At 43.3% G+C, this 17,871-nt stretch overlaps 1 protein-coding gene across 4 annotated transcripts in view; it reads left to right on the forward strand.

Annotated features, from left to right (window-relative positions):
- Positions 1-17,871, forward strand: part of zmiz1a (zinc finger, MIZ-type containing 1a) — a 107,354-nt gene that overhangs the window by 69,255 nt on the left and 20,228 nt on the right. For all 4 annotated transcript variants that reach the window (XM_026189863.2, XM_080287762.1, XM_080287764.1 and 1 more), the window contains 3 exons: positions 6,560-6,670; positions 9,343-9,456; positions 12,918-13,023. In XM_026189863.2, the coding sequence (XP_026045648.1) occupies positions 6,602-6,670; positions 9,343-9,456; positions 12,918-13,023 (289 nt within the window). In that variant the 5' untranslated portion in view covers positions 6,560-6,601. The remainder of the gene's footprint in view (positions 1-6,559; positions 6,671-9,342; positions 9,457-12,917; positions 13,024-17,871) is intronic.

Below are 17,871 nucleotides of genomic sequence, written 5' to 3' on the forward strand. Positions count from 1 at the left end.
AGACTTGCCTGAGTGAAGTCTCCTCATTTGCATCTCAACCTGGTATTGAGTGAAGGTGATGGGTGGGGGAGGGGTGTCAGGAATCTCACAGGAGGCAACATGTGAAGAGAGAGGCTGGCACAGTGGTGTGGCTCTGGATTCCAGGCTGACTGCAGGTGAGGTTGTGGGGGTGGGAGCAGACACTGTGGTGTCGAATCTATTGAAAAACAGATTCAACTCGTCGGCTCTATTCTCACCTCCCTCAGCTCCCCTGCCGTTGGTTGGCCTGAATCCAGTGATGGTCTTCATGCCCCTCCACACCTCTCTCATGCTGTTCTGCTGGAGTTTCCACTCCAGCTTCCTCCTGTAATTGTCCTTAGCCTCTCTGATCTTGTCCTTTAGTAACACCTGGATCTTCCTCATAAATAAATGTCTTTGGCCATTTTGTTGCATACTAACTCCCCAGGGAGCCTCGAAACTCTCCTCTCCAGGTTTCTCTTTGTTTACAGGTGATGCATAGAGAATTTATCAGAACTTTTCCCCTGAAAATAGATTTCTGATGTGGCTGAAACGTTAGAGAGCTAAGAAGCTCACAAGCTCCACAAAGCTGAATGGAACTACAAAGTCAGTGGATAATTATCTGTGAATTTCTCTCAGCGGGGGAATATCTTTCACAGACAAAACTATATTTGACCCATTGTTAATACAGAACATTTCATTAAATATTTTGTTTTCCTAGTTGGTTCTGAAAGTGGTAAAACATTAAAGATAGCAAAGCTTTGTAGAATTATCTCACTACTGGCTTTGTGTTACTTATATTTCTAAACGTGTCCTGGTAGAGCTGAAATAATCATAAGTTTAACCACCTGTCGACACTGCTTTAGTGCTTTGTGCTGTGCAGAGGTCTTGAGGTCTTTTTTGGCTTCCAAGAAGTCATTTTTTGTGATTTTTTTTTAAAGACAGTATCAAACCTCCAGGCTTTCTGAAGGTCTTCCAAAGTTTTTCTTTGGTCATTTGCTGGTCCTTGTACCTGACCATTTTTAACACTGACCGATGAATCATTCAAGCATAAGAACAGCACCCAACTCAAGGGGTGAACCAGTGTTGTGGCTACATATAAGACACAGCTTCTGAGAAAAAAATTAAATTGTTTCTCTAGGCATTTTGTTACAAAAAAACACCAAATACACTATTTTTGGTGATTCTCAAAACTTGGCATATCTCTGCATTTAACAAAATTGAGGAAACTGGACAAATAGAGGAGAAAAGAAGAAGTGGCAGGTCTAAAAAAAAAAAAAGGACCTTCAAGTCAAATCGAGCAAAGACTTGACACAGGACCTGAGATCATCTGGTCCTTGAGTTGATTAATCTACTGTTGACAGAAGCCTCATCAGAAATGGTCTCAGTGGAAGGATGGCTGTCATTCATAAGCAGGAAGCAGAGAGAAAAGTCTTATGGAGTGAAATCGTACCTAAAAGAGTTCAGGTTGTGTTGAAGAATAAAGGTGATCATAACAAATATTGACTTTCAAGCCTGTTAGAAGTGTACAAATTCAATCTCCGTGTATGTTTGCCAGTGTTTCAATAAACTGCTGTGCCTATTTCCCATTTTCCAATCAATATATAAATGGCTTGAGACCTTTGCACAGTACTGCAACTCATGAAAAGTTATTTTTCACCTTATAAACAGAAAAATAAATCTAATCTAAAAATAAATTTAAAAGGTAACTAATTGTAACAGCTGTCCTCACCATGACTGTTAATTAAAATTAACTTAAAAGATTATAGGATTCAGTTCTCCGTTCACTTAGCACATGGTGCTCCGTTTTTGAACTTACATATAGAGTGGTGAAATAATCGTCTGTTCCCGGGGGTATCTGGTGGTGCATACCTGTAATATTCCACAACAGAAGCTCCATATTTATAGACGGCAGCAGAGCCGCTCGCATATCCCCACATCACAGCTGTTTGCATTGTAGTGTTGGGTGTCACATAGCTGCCCGGTGCTCCTGTGGTTGTCACATTAAAACAGAAGATAAACAAACAGCAACATTTAGAGTTTATTTTTTCCACCCCTGGGACAAGTCGTTTCACATTTTTATAGAGGCTGGTGGTTGTGATGGTGTAGAGGGTTTGAGTTTTATAAAGCCCAGAGGGAGCGATATGACTAATAGTTGGCTTTGCTGAGAGGGAAAAGGAGAAGGGTAGAGATTAGCGGAGGAGAGGATTAGCAGGGAGTCAACAAAATAGACAGAAACAAGGCAGAAAAACAAAGATATGAAGATGCAAGGAGGTTTGTAAAGAAAAAAATGAAGAAAGCTGACAATAAAATGGAGTGGACTGGAGAATATAAAGAAAATAGCTGCTGTATGGCATTGTGAGTTTGCCACTAAAGATAATAACGTGTATGTGTGAGAGAGAGAGAAATGGCTGGTGGCTTTTTTACAGACATACTGAGAGCAGAGATTGTGGGAGGGAGAGGTAAAGAGAGGCCATCACAGCTGAGTGGTGTTGATTGGCCTGTTTGAAAACACATGAACTGCACACAGGGAGAGAAAGAGAGGGAGAGAAGCTCAGTGCACTGGGATAAAGTGTCGCTCTGTGCCGTGCCACGCTGCAGCCCAAACCACATTAGAGCAAATGAATCCATTCCACCTCCTGTTATGGCAGCTCCCACATGGGGCCCCGGGAAGGAGGAGGGAGGGAGGGAGTGAGGGAGGAAAGAAGAGTGGCAGGAGGGTTGAGATATGAGGGATGGGGAGAAGAAAATGATAGAATGGAAAATGGAAGGTGGTGTAAGGGACTCGCATGCTGGGTGGCTCTAATGATGTCTTGGGGGGCTGTAGGAGAGGAGAGCGAAAAGAAAATCTGTGGCCATATGACTGAAGATGAAGAGGAGGAGTGAAGATCCCCCGCTGAGTCCAGAGAACTGAGTTCTCCTTTTCAAAATGAAGTTGATCACTGGTCAGACTTCATCAGATTGCTCTTTTTTTGTCATTGTTCAGAACTCCCCTCTGCACTTCACCTACAGCATAGATTCAGCATTAAAGCAGTATATAATTTTCCACGTGGTTATGTAAAAGCCCTTCATTATTTTGAAATAGACCCGTCCCGAGGCACCGTGAAACCTTTTCCGACTTCAACTTTAAAAACCGTTAAAGAAATTTCAAGGAAGCGGCGACAGCATGTTGCACTTACAGCTTGCGTAGCTGCAGTAGTTTGGGTCCTCAATAAGGCAGATAATTTTACATCGCTATTATTTATCAACAGGCTATAATTAAGAACTAATAAAATAAACTTTAAGGTCCTGCTATACTCCCACAAAGAGTTTATTTTGCACATGAATCTTTTCATTCGTCATCTCATTTACATCCTTTTGTCTAAAGTACAAAAGCGAATTGTAAGGACCCAACTGCCGACCTGCAGTGACTGACAGAAACAATGCAGCCTTTGTAAAGATGATGAGCAAGTCATCAAAAAGTCATATGGGATTATGAGTAATGCTCTGTGACCACAGAGTTAAAGCTAACTTTGGACCTATTATTATGTATTACTGGCACGCTATGAACCTATAACATATTTAAATGTGCTTTTAGCACGTTTAGTTGTTTTTAAGTGTGTGTGAACAGATTATTTAAGTGAGTGTCAGATTGGCCCTCGAGGGAGCAAAGGGGCCCGTTCTTTCATCAGTGCACAGCACACAGCTTCTACAGTTTTAGTTTGTAACGTCAGCTGATGTCTGCGCAGGTAATTTTGCATTCATTAGCATCTCACTGCTTGCGCATTGATTTTGGAGAATACTGTGATTGACCTATCAAGGCGCTGATTGCAACCATATCATCCAACCCTGCTCCTAATGTATTCCCACGCAATGCATAGCACTGCGATGTGTCACAAGCTCCTGCACAGCTGCCTCCGTGTAACGACCGATCACATTCACAAAGCTCGCTGCACTTGACAAAGGTGGTAGTCATTTGTCTGAAATGAGAAATCACTCGCGCTATGAGTGATCGTACGCTGTGTCTGTGCACGTGCGTGCTGCTGCTGTTGATAATGAAGAGATCATTTCAACACTCTTTTTTTTGTTTCTCTCCGTCTCTTCTCTCCACCGAGCCTAGCCCTTCTTTCCCTCTTCCTGCCATTCTTCAGGGCCTTTCATATCACTGCGCTTTTGTTTAGGATTGCTTATTTCTTGCCCCGTTTCTCCCAGCTCGTTTTCGCTCAGAAACAGAAAGAGAAGGAGGGAAACAACAAAAAAAAAAGAACACAAGCTTCCTTGGATGTTAGCACTGCTTATATTTTGCTCTTACTCTGCACTGATTCATAGCAGCATCCTCCCACTGCTTTTTTGTAGAGAGGTCGTAATATGCACATCGTAATTGGATGTGTAATGCTTTCCTTTGCACCTCGGGTAAGCAGTGCTGACTGTTGCTGATTAAGATGTTGGGAAGACAATAAAGATTAAGCAGGTCTGTCTGTGGCTTGTGCATGCTCAAACAATGATGGAAGTTGCCCAAAAACAGAAAAATATAACTCTGGAAAGGAGGGGGGAAAAAGTCAACTGCTACACTAAGACACACACATAAGGTTTTTTTTTCCAGCCTAATCAGTGAATCTGTGGAAAACTGAGAGCAGAGATTTCAACATTTTGCGGTAAAACATTTAGCTTCCCCTCCCAGTGATCAGATAACAGATTAGCGTGTTTCGTTTTGAAAGTACAGGAGGAGGAGTGAGGGTGTGGGGCAACTGGGAGATGTTCTGCTCCGTCTACAATGGAGCATCATCTGTTACGCAACACATTACATGGGCGTGTGCTGCTGGGTGGTCTGACAGCGCGGACGGTCGGTCAGTCAGGTGAATTGGCTTCTAGTCTCAGTTACAATGCCGCTGACTGAGCGCAGCCTGGCCAACCAGTCACATTTCCACCTCATTTTCCTTTCAGAACCTCAGGGCCCATCTTTTCATCGACTAACAAAAGAGCTGTATGTTGATGGGGAGGGGAGGGGTGTGTGTGTGTGTGTGTTGGACCTTGTGAAAGTGCAACAGAGGGAAGGAGGGAAAGATGGTTAAAATATGTAGCTATCTCCACCCCAAAGCCCCCGGCCCTCCTCTTTTCTTTCTAGTCTTGATGTGTTGGGACAGCAGGAAGGGGAGCTGGAGGAGAAACAGTTAATCAATAGCCACAAGGTCAGACGGCCAGCGCTGGGCTGAAGCGTGCCCTGTTAGCGGTCTGTGGAGCTGCCTGCTTGCTGAAGGGGGATTTGTAGCACTTGTCAGGGCTTAAAGGAGGCCTCTCTGGACCACTTGCTCCAGGTGTAGTGTATAAAAAGAGACATGCTGGTTAGCAGCAGGAGAGGGAGACATCTGCTGGACGCTGGGAGGCACAGCAGCATGGCAGAATTAGGCCACACAAAGTTAGGGGTCAAGTTTTGCACAGTCAGAGTGACTTTGTGGCTCGCACTCTACGGATTTAGCAGTTTCCTCAGGACAGTCAGCGCCCACACCGTGCAGCGCGATGAGACATTTCCCTGCCAGGCATTTCACAACATTTGCTCCAGAATTCCTTGTTACTCATGCAAGCAGTGTATTGGTGATGTTCAAGACTTTGTAAGTGCACTCTGTGTAACTCTAATCTGGTAATGCTTAAGCTCGGAGGATTAGTAATACAGTCTTATTCTTAAAGTGTTGCTTTGAAGTTTTACCTTTACGTTTAATCAAAGTGAAGCATTCAAGCTTTTGTGTTTACATGCTCTTAAGTGCGAGAGTGTGTGCGCGCGCGTGTGTAAAAGAGAGTGTGTGTGCATATTGCTGTGCTCTTTCTAAGATAGGTGCACAAGACTGAGCGCTACAGATGAAAACTCTCAGGCTGAGCACTGTGTTTCGATCGTGTTTGTTCTTTCGCTCTGTTTCTCGCAGCAGGGGATCTTGGGGGACCCTTTATCAGTGCTGAGCAGCTTTCCACCCCCACCTGTGGTTTCTCTGTTGGCCTTTTGTGTGGAGGAATGTGAAGCGGACCAATACTGATAGAGATAAACACAGAGGGATGGTGAGGGACGGGGGCTTCGCTGGCAAATCAGCACGATACCCATTAATCCAAATCTCAGCATATTTCTCTGAGATGCTCAGAAAAGTGAACGCACGGTGGCAATTGTTCATGTTGTTGCAAAGAAAAAGAGAAAAAGAAGAACCTTATCTTCTGTTTGATTTGTTTGTCCACGGCACAATGATAACTTCAGCTCTGAGGGTTGCTAACAGCTGTCTTTTCTCTTTTGCAGTGTGAGACTTTTCTCACATAGTTAGCAAAAAAGCTGCAACAGTTTCCTTTCAGTTTCATCATGTTTCCGTTTGTCATTAATGCTGCTGCTGCAGGACATCTCAGTTTCGTGCATTTGCCAAAAATATGCGCTCGAGGCTGATCAAACCCTTCAGTGAGTCAGCGCGTAAACAAGCTGGCTTCTCAGTTTGAAACATTTCTTGAGCTACTGTTTGAAATTTACAGCCTGCAAACTCTGCACGCACTGGGGGACCTGACAGAAACCTGTTGTAACAGTTGTACTTCTCCCCATCCTCTTCTTTTACAGAGTAAAAGAGCTCTTTAATGGAGTCCCGATAGAGACGTCAAGATGAACACGTTACCATCAATGGACCGGCACATCCAGCAGACCAATGACAGGCTGCAGTGCATCAAACAGGTGTGTATGCAGAGCAGTGTGTAGAAGCCCTCTCTCCTCCTCCTTGTTTTACTCCTTTGCAGACACAGTTTTTAGAGGCAAAGACAGAAGAATGTACATTTCCTCATCCTTCCTGCATTACTTTCTCCCCTCAGCACCTTATTTGGGCATCAGTTTTTCTGGCCATTAGCTCCAGTCACACAGATCAAGTTGCACAGGGTCATAGAGCGAGAGAGAGAGGGGGAGGCAAATCTGGCAGCTAACACAGGAACAGACTTCAAAGCGACTAGCAACATAACAGCCCCCCTCCCTTCTTCTCCTGGTCCTGTGTTCCCTTACTTCACGTTCCTGACTCTTGACGTTTGCCTACCCTTGTTGTGGTTTTGCTTAAATACTTCTTTGACTGTCAGCTTTCAGGAGACTCCTCATAGACACACATATATACAGACAGACATAACCCAGGGCTACCGCCTCTGCCTGTGATTAATCGTCTACAAGAGCTCATAGACTGGTTGGCTAGCTGGCTGGCTGTGGGCATATTCATTTATGCTACGTGGGTGTGATGCTTTATATCTGAAAACATCCATATGACACCATGCCTTAGAGTGACTCAGTGAATGATGGAGCTTCTTAGCTTGTGATTTTTTGCAATTTCTCTTTACCCATTGTTGAACCTCCCACCTCCACCCCCTTATTCCCGCGTTCCCTCCTAAACTCCTGCGCACCTTTCATAATAACCTCCATCTGAACAGGCTCAGATCGCCTCGGCTCTTTTGCACGACACCAAATCTTGGAAAGGCTCTGTTTTTTGAAACGTCAGCTCATTTCAAGTGAATACAATTTGAAGTAACTGACACTGCTCACGTCTAAAATCCCCCTCGCTTACTTTCCTTGGCGTCACCGATAAGCCTGTAATAGGCGGATTTAACACGTCTGGCTTAATAAACGCACTAATTGTAGTTTGTTTTATGTACTCCTCAGCTTTTGCTGTAATGGAGCTTGTCGTAAACCTGACTTCAAAGGCTCTGAGCTAGTCATTGAGCGCTGAGCTTGTGGTAGCTCTGCTAGCAGGGTGTTGTTTTGGTTTGGGGAAAGCCGCTGGCACAGAGCAAGCTGTTATGCCCTTTTCTGTGTCGTGTTTTTTTCATGCAGCCAGGTAAGCACTGAACAGCCTGAACCACTGCTGGCCTAAAAAGAGGAGTACGCCGGTCCGTCATCTCGCTGAGGACAGTCTGTCAGACGTCTGTCTCTTGGTGTGCTAAAGCCCCATCACTGCTGCAGCTGCTCTTCTCTCTCCCTCGCTTACCAGTTCTTGTCCTCATCCAACCCTAAACAACAACAAGAACAGCTCAGGCCCCATCCTCCTCCTGAAACTCAGCTGAGCTGTTTCACTCCGCTGTCCTCCCCCTCACACCAGAGTCGAGGTTGTCAGGCAGAGTTGGTGGCGAGCGCTGCGGCAGGAGGAGCTGTGAGTTCAGATCTAGACAGACAGCCCCTGCTGTGCTAGTTCTGATTCCTCTCGCGCTGGAGGTTGATACGCCTCCCATCAAGCAGCAATAATGCCAGATTATATCACTCATCTAGAGCAGGCTCTTCTCCTCCCTCTCACTGAACCTCGATGAGAGCATCTCTCACTTTCTCTCACTCTTTCTGCTTTTCTTCGTCATCAGTCAGACTCCTGTGAGAGTCTACAACTAACTCTATAATGCCTAATCTTCACATCACAAAAGATGAGTCACTCAAGGCCTCTCTTGAAGCCCATGATATCGTTGGACGCTCTCAGAGATTTTCTCAGTGGGCGGGCACCGGCTTGACACGTCGCATTTGCAACGAGGAGTCCCTTTTGTCACACATTGCCAGAAAGCTGCCCTTTCAGAAATGCTCACCTCTGCTGCCCCCTAAAGACAATAGTTCTACCTTCTTTCCAAGAGCACACAAAACATAACGCTTCAGCTCTAGATGAGAATAATAAATGCTTTCAAGTGGGCTCAATCTCGCCGAGTGAACGAGCTGCAGCTCTGCGCCATTTCAGAGCTATTAACCTCCTGAGCCGTGAAGAAAGGGAGCCCAATTTTAAAACCGCTTATTGTGTCCTGCCAGCCTCAGTAGCCTTCAGACACTGGGAAGAAAAGACTCAACTGTTTCAGGCCTCAGTGAACAAGTGAGAGAGACAGACAGAGACTCAAAGAGATTAGACAACACACCAACGGCTCGTATTGAGTCTGCACACATAGCTGCCAGGACCAAGGTTGTTTTCTTTGTGCACAGCCAAGTCAGCCAGTGGAGTAATGGTGCCTGGGCTCTGTTACACTGAGAACAGGCAGGGAATGAGGGGAAGTGAGAGAAGGAGAATTGGAGGGAAAGATTTGGTTGCTGTGTGGGTCATGGGGGTGAGGGATGGGTGTTGCCAAGAGAGATTAACAAGAAACACTGGCATCATTGTTGATATGGGTGTGATCTTCTTCCCACATTGCGGCTGAGCCCTGAGTGGGCGTATATTGGAAAGAGTCAAGGTCCTCACAGGGTTGCGGAGAAACACAAGACATTAAATCAAGGCAGTTTAAGGGGGGAGAACAAGGCTGCAAAACTACTTGGGTTCAGTGTTTTTCCAATTTGTACTTAATGCGAAAAAAATAACACTCATTATTTCCCATTGTCTCTAATAGCAGTCTCCTTTCTGTCTGTTTGCACAGCACTTACAGAACCCAGCCAACTTCCACTCAGCGGCCACAGAGCTGCTCGACTGGTGTGGAGATCCCCGGGCCTTCCAGCGACCTTTCGAGCAAAGTCTCATGGGATGTCTGACGGTACGCAAACACTAATTATGGTTTTTGTTGAGTTTTTCAGGTACTTTTTTGAACACAAGGAAAACAGTAATTAGATTTGGATAAGGATGTGTCCACCTCTGAGGCTTTTAGCCGACGTTTAGGATCGTATATACACAAGTTTCATGTAATATTCGTGTAGATATTTCAGATTGTTTTACAAAGCTGTTAATAGCACGTTGTAATTTGGATCCAGAGGTGATCTAGCTGCTTAGGCTCTTGACAGAAGTTGTCGTCAGCTGCTGCTACATTGTGCTGTGCACACACAAAACCACACACATACACAGAAGAGGTATGAAGAGGTTTGTAACTACCCAGTCACCTCTGGCTATCGCCTTTCAGTTCGCTAGCTGCTGCTCATCGATCTGGGCACAGGGCCAGAGAGCTGGCTCTCACCAGGTGTGTACAAACCTCTCACACACGTACTTACATGCGCAGCCATGTGTGCGAGCCCTTAGAGCAAAGACCTGCGTGTTTCACGTGTTTATTGCAAAGATAAGCCTTTGCAGCACTGAAAGAACGCTGTTCCCAGTCCAAGCGTTCACGTGAGCAAACAGACAAATGCTCATTAATGTGTAAATCACAATAAAAGCCTCTTAAAGGCCGATAAGGAGCTATACAATCGAGCCCCCCCACTGAGATCCCTCTCAGCATGGTGCGGTTTCCATCAGCTAAATTGTTTCGTCAGACTTGGAGCAAACTGCTGCTTATCTGGAGAATTAGAACACGCAACAAGTCTGTGCATTCTTTCAGGATTTTGTCTTTATGCCGGTTGTGTATCAGAGATCCAAAGAGAAATTTAAACATGACTGTTAATTGAACGCATGCTCCATGTGGAGGATGCGCCTGTTCCCCGGGGGCTTTAAAATCAGGAAGAGATGACGCAAATAACAAGTATTCCACTGTTAGAATGACACTTTACATGACAGGTGTAGTGTTTTTTTTGTGTTTTGTTTGTTTCTTTATATTTATGCAAAATGTGTGGGCGGTAGTGTAGTGGATGCAGACATATGTATTATTTTTGTATATGATTCCACAGTTTTCTAAATTCTCCCACGTAGTTCACAAGGAGCCGTCTTTCACGAATGACTTCAACAGCAGTTAAAAATAAACTACAAAACTGATTCCTTTTCTCTTTGGCAAATAGATAAACAAGAAAGTGAGTGGCCTACTAACCCTTTCAGCACCTCTCACAGCGCTGTTTTCATATTGACAGAAATATGTGCTTGGATGCACATCCTCAGAGGGAGATTAAGCTGAAAAAGGCTTATGAGGTGAAACACTGTTAAATCCATGTTGAATCTATGCTAGCCTCTGTAACTGGCTGCCTGCCTTGTATAAACTGTAGGGCAGACTCACTCACGCAGGAAATTAAGCCATTGACAACAACACGATTTGAGCGTTTGTCAGAATAGTTTGCTTAATCCTGATGTGTCCTGAGCAGCTTCAGATGGATATAATGCAAGTTGCACTGGAAGTGTAGAATTGCATATTTTATTCTCCTGAATGGAACAATCAAATAAACCCTATTATTGACATCATTTCACCAGTTTTCTCTCTTTTTTCACCTCCCAAGCTTTTTACAGTATTGTGCACAAGTGTCGAGCCACCTCTCTTTTTTTGTTTTGCTTCCAAGGAGCCAGACTTGCTTCTAATTGTTTAAAGTGTTTTTGAGAAACTTATTTTCTTTCTTTCTTTGGACATTGGCTGCTTTTTGACTCATTTTAAGTCTACTCATTATAAATGATTATTTTAAGAGGAAGGTTTTTAGTGTGCTTACCCCTGTAACACTGGCCGATGAATCATTTAAGCATAAAAAGGAACCTAACTCACAGGATGAATCAGTGTTGTGTCTACATATAACAGGCAACTTAGCAAAGAACCAGTTTTAAGTTGTAGCTTTTGGCACCTTGTTACTAGCATCCTGTTGCAAAAACACATCATTTGTTCCCTTTTTTTGTTTAATCTATAAAAATAAAATGCCAAAGTTAACACAGCTTAGCAGGCATAAAGTATTTTTGCACCAATAAGATGATTCCCAAAAAACTGTTAGCTTAAAACCTGCCACCTAATAGATGTATTTGCTCCTTCAGTTCATCCATCTACTGTTCACTAAAGCCTCATTATAAATGGTCTCAGTGGAAGGGCGACTGTCAAGAAGCCATTCTTCAGGCTGAGATATGCCACTTTACATAAGACTGTTCTGAAATCAGTCTGATGGAGCGACAAACTCAAATTTGAAATTTTATATCAATATATATGGAGGAAACTGGGAGAGAGGTGCAGCAGTGAGCGTATACAGGCATCTGTTAAACACGGTGGAGGCTCTCTCGTGGCTTTGCGCTGCATTTCACCCAGTGGTGTTTGGGTTCTTGTTAAAATGATGGAAAAGTCTGATTTTGATTTACCATGCATTACCATTTGGAGATCCTCTGATTGCAGCAAAGATCCTCATCTTTCAGCATGGCAATAATCCTAAACACACTGGCAGAGCAGTAAAAGCATAACTGGATAGAAACGTGCAAACTATTCCAATTTTGTGTTTTAATAGTAGATGGATTAGAAAAACTTAGACATATTTACCCGCTAACTGAAGCTTGAATCGACAGAAAAATACCCCAATACCTATTATTTCAGGTGCTTTCAGAGCAGACAGTTCTGCAGACTATCCAGAGGTTAGTCTGGACATCCCCTGGAACTGCATACCTTCCTGTTTTCATTTGAGCCATTCATAGAACATCTGGGGCAATGTAATATCTGGCCAGCAGCTGGTAATGCACCATCACCTTGTGATCTTTTTATTTATTGTTTGATTTTTTTAGTTGGGTGGTGGATGCCTGGTAGCGAGTACAGGGGAACTCCTAGTGAATGTGTGTTTATATTGGGCTCTGCGCAGTCAGAATTACATAGTATTTCCTCTGTTGCATATAGATTCAACAAAGCCTGCACTTTTCAGTATGATCTCATAAAAAAGAAAAAGTTACTAGCACTATGAAAAAGTCCCACATTCTCCTCATCTGGTTGGACATCTGACTCACGCTCCGGCTGGCTGGGTGTCGCGCTCTGGCCAGTTCACTTCCTGGTCAGTGCAGACTTGTTTCAGGTGACCCTTCATAAGCTCTGCTCCTTCTGCAGAGTGACTGTGGTTTGGCACTCTCGCCTCTCTTGGAGGAGGATAAAGTCATCAAACTCGTCCCAACTCTGGATCATTGGAGCGAGCCAGACTGCAGACTCCACATTAATCTTACTATCTGTCTTTTCGTGTGTGTATTTGTGTGTGAGCGTTCACTCTTTCTGAAGAGAAATGAAGTTTATTTACAAAAGTGGCTCAAAATATGAGCACAGTTAATAAATTCAGCAGTCGAGAATATTTAGAAATTCAACTTGGGGACTTTTGATAGATAGACAGCAGCTATACTCACAATCCGCTGCTCTTTCTCCAGGTGGTGAGTCGCGTTGCTGCTCAGCAGGGGTTTGACTTGGACCTGGGCTACAGGCTGCTGGCTGTATGTGCTGCCAACAGGGACAAATTCACTCCTAAATCTGCAGGTAAGACCCATCACTTAAAAACAACAACTTTTCTTTATATACAAAACAAGTCACATATCATAAAATCACATCTTAAAGTCTTATGCTAACAGACAGTTTAGCTTATTAATTAAATAACTGTATAGTTTCAATAAATAAAAAGAAAATAAATGTCTGTTAAAGTCACCATGAATCTGTGGTTGGTTGATTTCTACCAGCAACCACAAACATCACACAAAAAGTCCATGGAGCATTATAATGTGAAGTTATTTTTAGTTCCCATTAAACATTGATGTGCTATTGAGATGAGCCGTCTGAGAGGTAGCCTGAGAAAAAGAGTCCACTCAACAGTGTTTCCGCACTGCGTGCGTGCAGCCTACACGCACATACACATGAAGCCAAAAGAGAAAGAGTGAGCAGTAATGCTATCCTCAGACATTTATCTATCAAATCCAATTTCCCCGATCCATACCTCCCCTCCCCGCCTCTCCGCCTCCCACAGTCCTGCAGGAGCTGCCTGTTCTTGTACATTTGTCAAAGTGAAACATGCAGAGGCGGGAGAGAGAGGAGAGAGAGAGAAAGAGATGGATGGCTGGAGAGGTGTCGCTGATGTGTGCTGGACCACTCGCTCTGCCTGACAGAAACCTGACAAAGCTGTTGTCAGCCAGTCAGAGCACAGATAAACCTTTATTCGGCGGTTGCATGAGTAGGAATAATAAGAGTCAAATATTTTGTCTGGTTTCTTTGTTTTTCTGACAAGTTAAACGTGTGTCATTTGTCGGAAAACAGGAACTGCAGTTATGTCAGTAACGGTTTTGAAATCTTATCCCATAATTCCTCATACAGGCTACAGTTAAATGTGTTGCAGTTAAATGTACAGAAGGGAGTTTCTGCTTTGTTTTGTTTTTTTGTCCAAAGTGTCCGTGATATGAACATTTGCTAAGGGTGAATATCAGCTTTCAGTTGTGGCGGGAAGCATCTTGTTGGGGGGAACTTAAGTGGTCAGACAGACGTCATTGTACATTATTGATTGTTGTGTTTCTCTCTCTCTCTGTCTCTCTCTGTGTTCCTGCGTTGGGATAATATGATTGTTGTCCAGGCCATGGCACGGACTGGCTGGCAGGCTGCCTGGCTGGGCTGGGCTGGGCCCGACTGACAGTCAGAATCATCTTCAGGCCTGCTGATGGTTCTGGGATCTAATAGAAGACAGCACGAGGGTTTCAGGAAGAGCTGTTTATGTACAGGAGACAAATGGGTACTATAGTGTAATTATGCGAGGTTGGGGGAGGGATGTGAGATATGATGCAGCCAGCCATTAAACAGGGCAGACAGGCTGCTGGGGTGGGAAGCAGATATGACTCAGGGCAGATCTTACTCACTGAGCTTCCGTCTTAGCTCCCTTACAAGGACGTCTGTCTGAGAAGCCAGACAAGGGGATGACAGCGGAGACAAGATGTGTGCATGAAATCAAAGATACATCCATGCGCTCAGAAAGAGATGTAGAGAAGTGTCGGCTGTCTGTGTGGTCGTTTGTGTCTTTTCACCTGCCTTGCGCGCGCGTGTGTATGTACGTGCATTTATGCATGCGTGTGTGTCTAATTGTGCAGCTCCTGCACAATGTTCTTGGAGTCTGCATGGCGACAGAAGCCTGTGAATCTGACACCTGAGAGCCCAGACAAGGGCCAAGGAGTCTGGGATGCTATCTGTAGGCTCCTCAGGGATGGAGGCAGACTGCAGATCAATCACACTGACACTTTCTTTGAAAGCATCAGTCAAATAAGAAATTGATGAAACAATTATCCCTACCCTCCATTAGAGCAGTTCAACAAAAACATTTAAAATGATATTTGTGTGGGGTTTTTTAAAAACTGCAGCCACAAATGACTGTAGAATGAATGCAAATAAATGCTGAGTGAACATATTAGAAACTAATCACTAAACTTTTAGGTTTCCAAGAAGGCTGACTTTGCATTTTAATATTTACATCAACTCTTTTGTGTGTCTCAATTAAGTGTCTTGCAAGTAATTGAACCCATGAACAAAGTACAAAGGCATAGTTGCACAGTATGAAAGTATAAATTGCTGACTGTGAGATCTGTCGAGTGAAGTAGAAAGATTTTCAGCAACAGCAGGCAGCTGACGATGAGCTGTCTGGAGATTGTGACCCTGCAGTGAAGCCTGGGGGATTAGTATGTTGCTCTAATCTGGAATCAGCCAGAGAAGAGACCTATCTGCTGTTAGGCAACGTAGCATTAGCACTGTTAACTCTCAGAACCAGCAAAGATACACAGCATTACTGCTGTTAGCATAGTAGGATTGTTAGCATTGATGTTTTGCTCCATGTTTATTTTTTATTTTTTGGAGTAGGCATGCTATAAGCTCAGGTTTATAGAAAAATAAACTTAAGTAAATCTGTGTTTATGTTTTACACCCAATAATCTGTAGTCTAGCACAAATACGCTTACACCTCAGAGGTTCATTAGATGATAGAGGCGCACTTTCTGCCTTACAAATGCACAAAACACAACACATAGGAAATTAGATTAATCACAAAATCTGTCGAAGCTTTTTCTGCTGCCTTTTTCAGTGAATCTGCTACTCTAAATATAAACTCATAAAGAGTTAGTTATCTTCCTTTTATGAAGGAAAAGCTTCACAAATTGTCACCAAGATCAGCTTTAGTTGTCTGCAGTTATCAGCTTGTCACCTCATCTCCTTGAAAATATCTCCTCCTGTTGTTTGTACTCGGATTACATCTGAAGTGTGACTTGGATTGTTTTGAATGTGTATATGTTTCCAGCGTGACTCGACATGCCCTGGATTAGAGGCGGCTCCTCCCTGGAATGGTAGCTTTTTTAGCTTTAATGTTTAAGATACACACAGGTTGCTGCTTGTTTTCCCTTTGTCTAACTCAAAGACGTAATAGTTATTTAGACTGGAATCTCGAGTGATATTGTAATTTACACAGAAGGTTAAAGTCCCTATCCAAACAATGATTCGAACTGTAAAACCTTATCTGCATACATTAAAATTACATATTTAACATTTTTTCCAGGCCTTAACATGGCATAGACTTAACTCTAGCTTTCGTGTAATGCTATAAATATATATATGATTTTGCAAACTAGTCCCCACCCCCTCCTTCAGCAGCTTTCCTGTAGCCTGCTCTCCTGTACTAGCAAGTCTCACTTACAATACTGGTTCCCAGTGCTGAAGTTTTAAGCAGTAGGTTTTTTCCTCCTGCTTAGTTTGTGAAAGGAGAAGTCAGTAAAACAGAAAAGGTGCTTTTCCAGTCAGCGGAGGGGAAAACGCAAAAACAAGAACCACCGTTGCCAGGAGAACACGGGACAATGGCTAGGTGCTCAAGGTTAGAACTAAACAAAGCTTTCATCTCAACCAGAGAATTTAGATGGATGTGCACTTGTTGGAAAGCTGTGCATAAAAAGTCATAAACTCAAGTACATCATGTTCACATGACCTGTGTCTCCTCTCCTTTCTCTCCTCTCTGTTTGTCTGTTTCACAGAGATACACTTGCACAGTCTCACAAAAGTTTGTAAAATAATAAGTTATTATTTAAAAATAGTTTCCTGAATAAGTTTGGACATTAAAACTACTGGGTTAGAGCTATGGTCTAAAACTGTGAGGTTGGGTTTAGAAAAAGATTAAAGATTGCCTTGGATTAAAATACAACGTTTTAAAGCTATGGTCACTTGGTTGCCATGGTGACGCATACCTGCTTTGTCTGGATTAATTAAATGCATGCTAAAGAGATATGCTTCTTATTAAGCTTCTTACTTACAAAGTTGTACCTGACACATAGATTTTTTTCATTTTTTTGCTTGAGCCCAACAATTGTATAGGTGGGTAGAGATTACTGGCTGATATTAATCTGTCTGTGTCTGCACTTATAACAGCAGATAAATGAAAATTTATATACAAAGACGAGGTGGGAGAAACACCCTTCAACCATGTTACGAGTGTTGACGTTGCATTGTTTGCCCACCAGAGGGCGCTTTGAATCTTCCACGACACATGTTAGCAATGCCATAAATACAACCACGAGCGTAAACAAGTAAATAAGTAACTACGCATAGCAAATGTTAATGAAATCTGTTTATGTTTAATGTGTCTGAAAGAAAAAAAAAATCAGCTAATATATCAAACTATCGGTTAGTTTAAAAATCACCAAATATCAGTATCGGTTTTAAAAGTCCTATATCTGTTGGGCTTTAATGGATATGTCTGCATAGCAGAGCATAAACTAACTACTAACTGCATTATCATTGGTGTAGTGGGCGATTTTAGATCTACACAAGTGATCAGTGTGTTGCACTGTGTTTTGCATGTTAGGGTAGTTTCCCTGATTCAGCTGGTTAAGAACGAGTATTTGAGAAAAAAAGAGGAAACGATGATGAGAAGGCTTTGTTGGAGGTGGCTGGTGGAGTCCCTTCCACCCACTCGCATCTGACATTTATGAAATTTATTGGCAAAGCTGGTGTTTCTCTGTCAGTCAGCGGAGCATGCTCAGAGCTCAGATCAGGAAAACAGCCGCTCTGCTGTGTCAACAGTGACAGAAAACTTCCAGGGTGTGGCTGTAACTCACCCCCATGTCCTGTGAAAACACACACTTCACTAGCCAGTAAACTCCCTCACTTTAACAAGAACTGCAAGAGAATGAGTCCTCCTATTAGCCTCTGTGTAGGCACACTGTGTGAGCGCCTGTGCGTAGACACAAACCCTTGTCTTTCTTCTCTTAGCCTACAACAATCTGACATGTCTTCCACTTATCTGCTTCAATTTACTTTCACCTGATTGATTTTCTCGGCCTGTCTTTCTTTCCATCTTTGAGTCGTGCATGTGTATGTACA

This window comes from Astatotilapia calliptera, chromosome 13, assembly GCF_964374335.1.
Source record: "Astatotilapia calliptera chromosome 13, fAstCal68.1, whole genome shotgun sequence".
NCBI lineage: Eukaryota > Metazoa > Chordata > Actinopteri > Cichliformes > Cichlidae > Astatotilapia > Astatotilapia calliptera.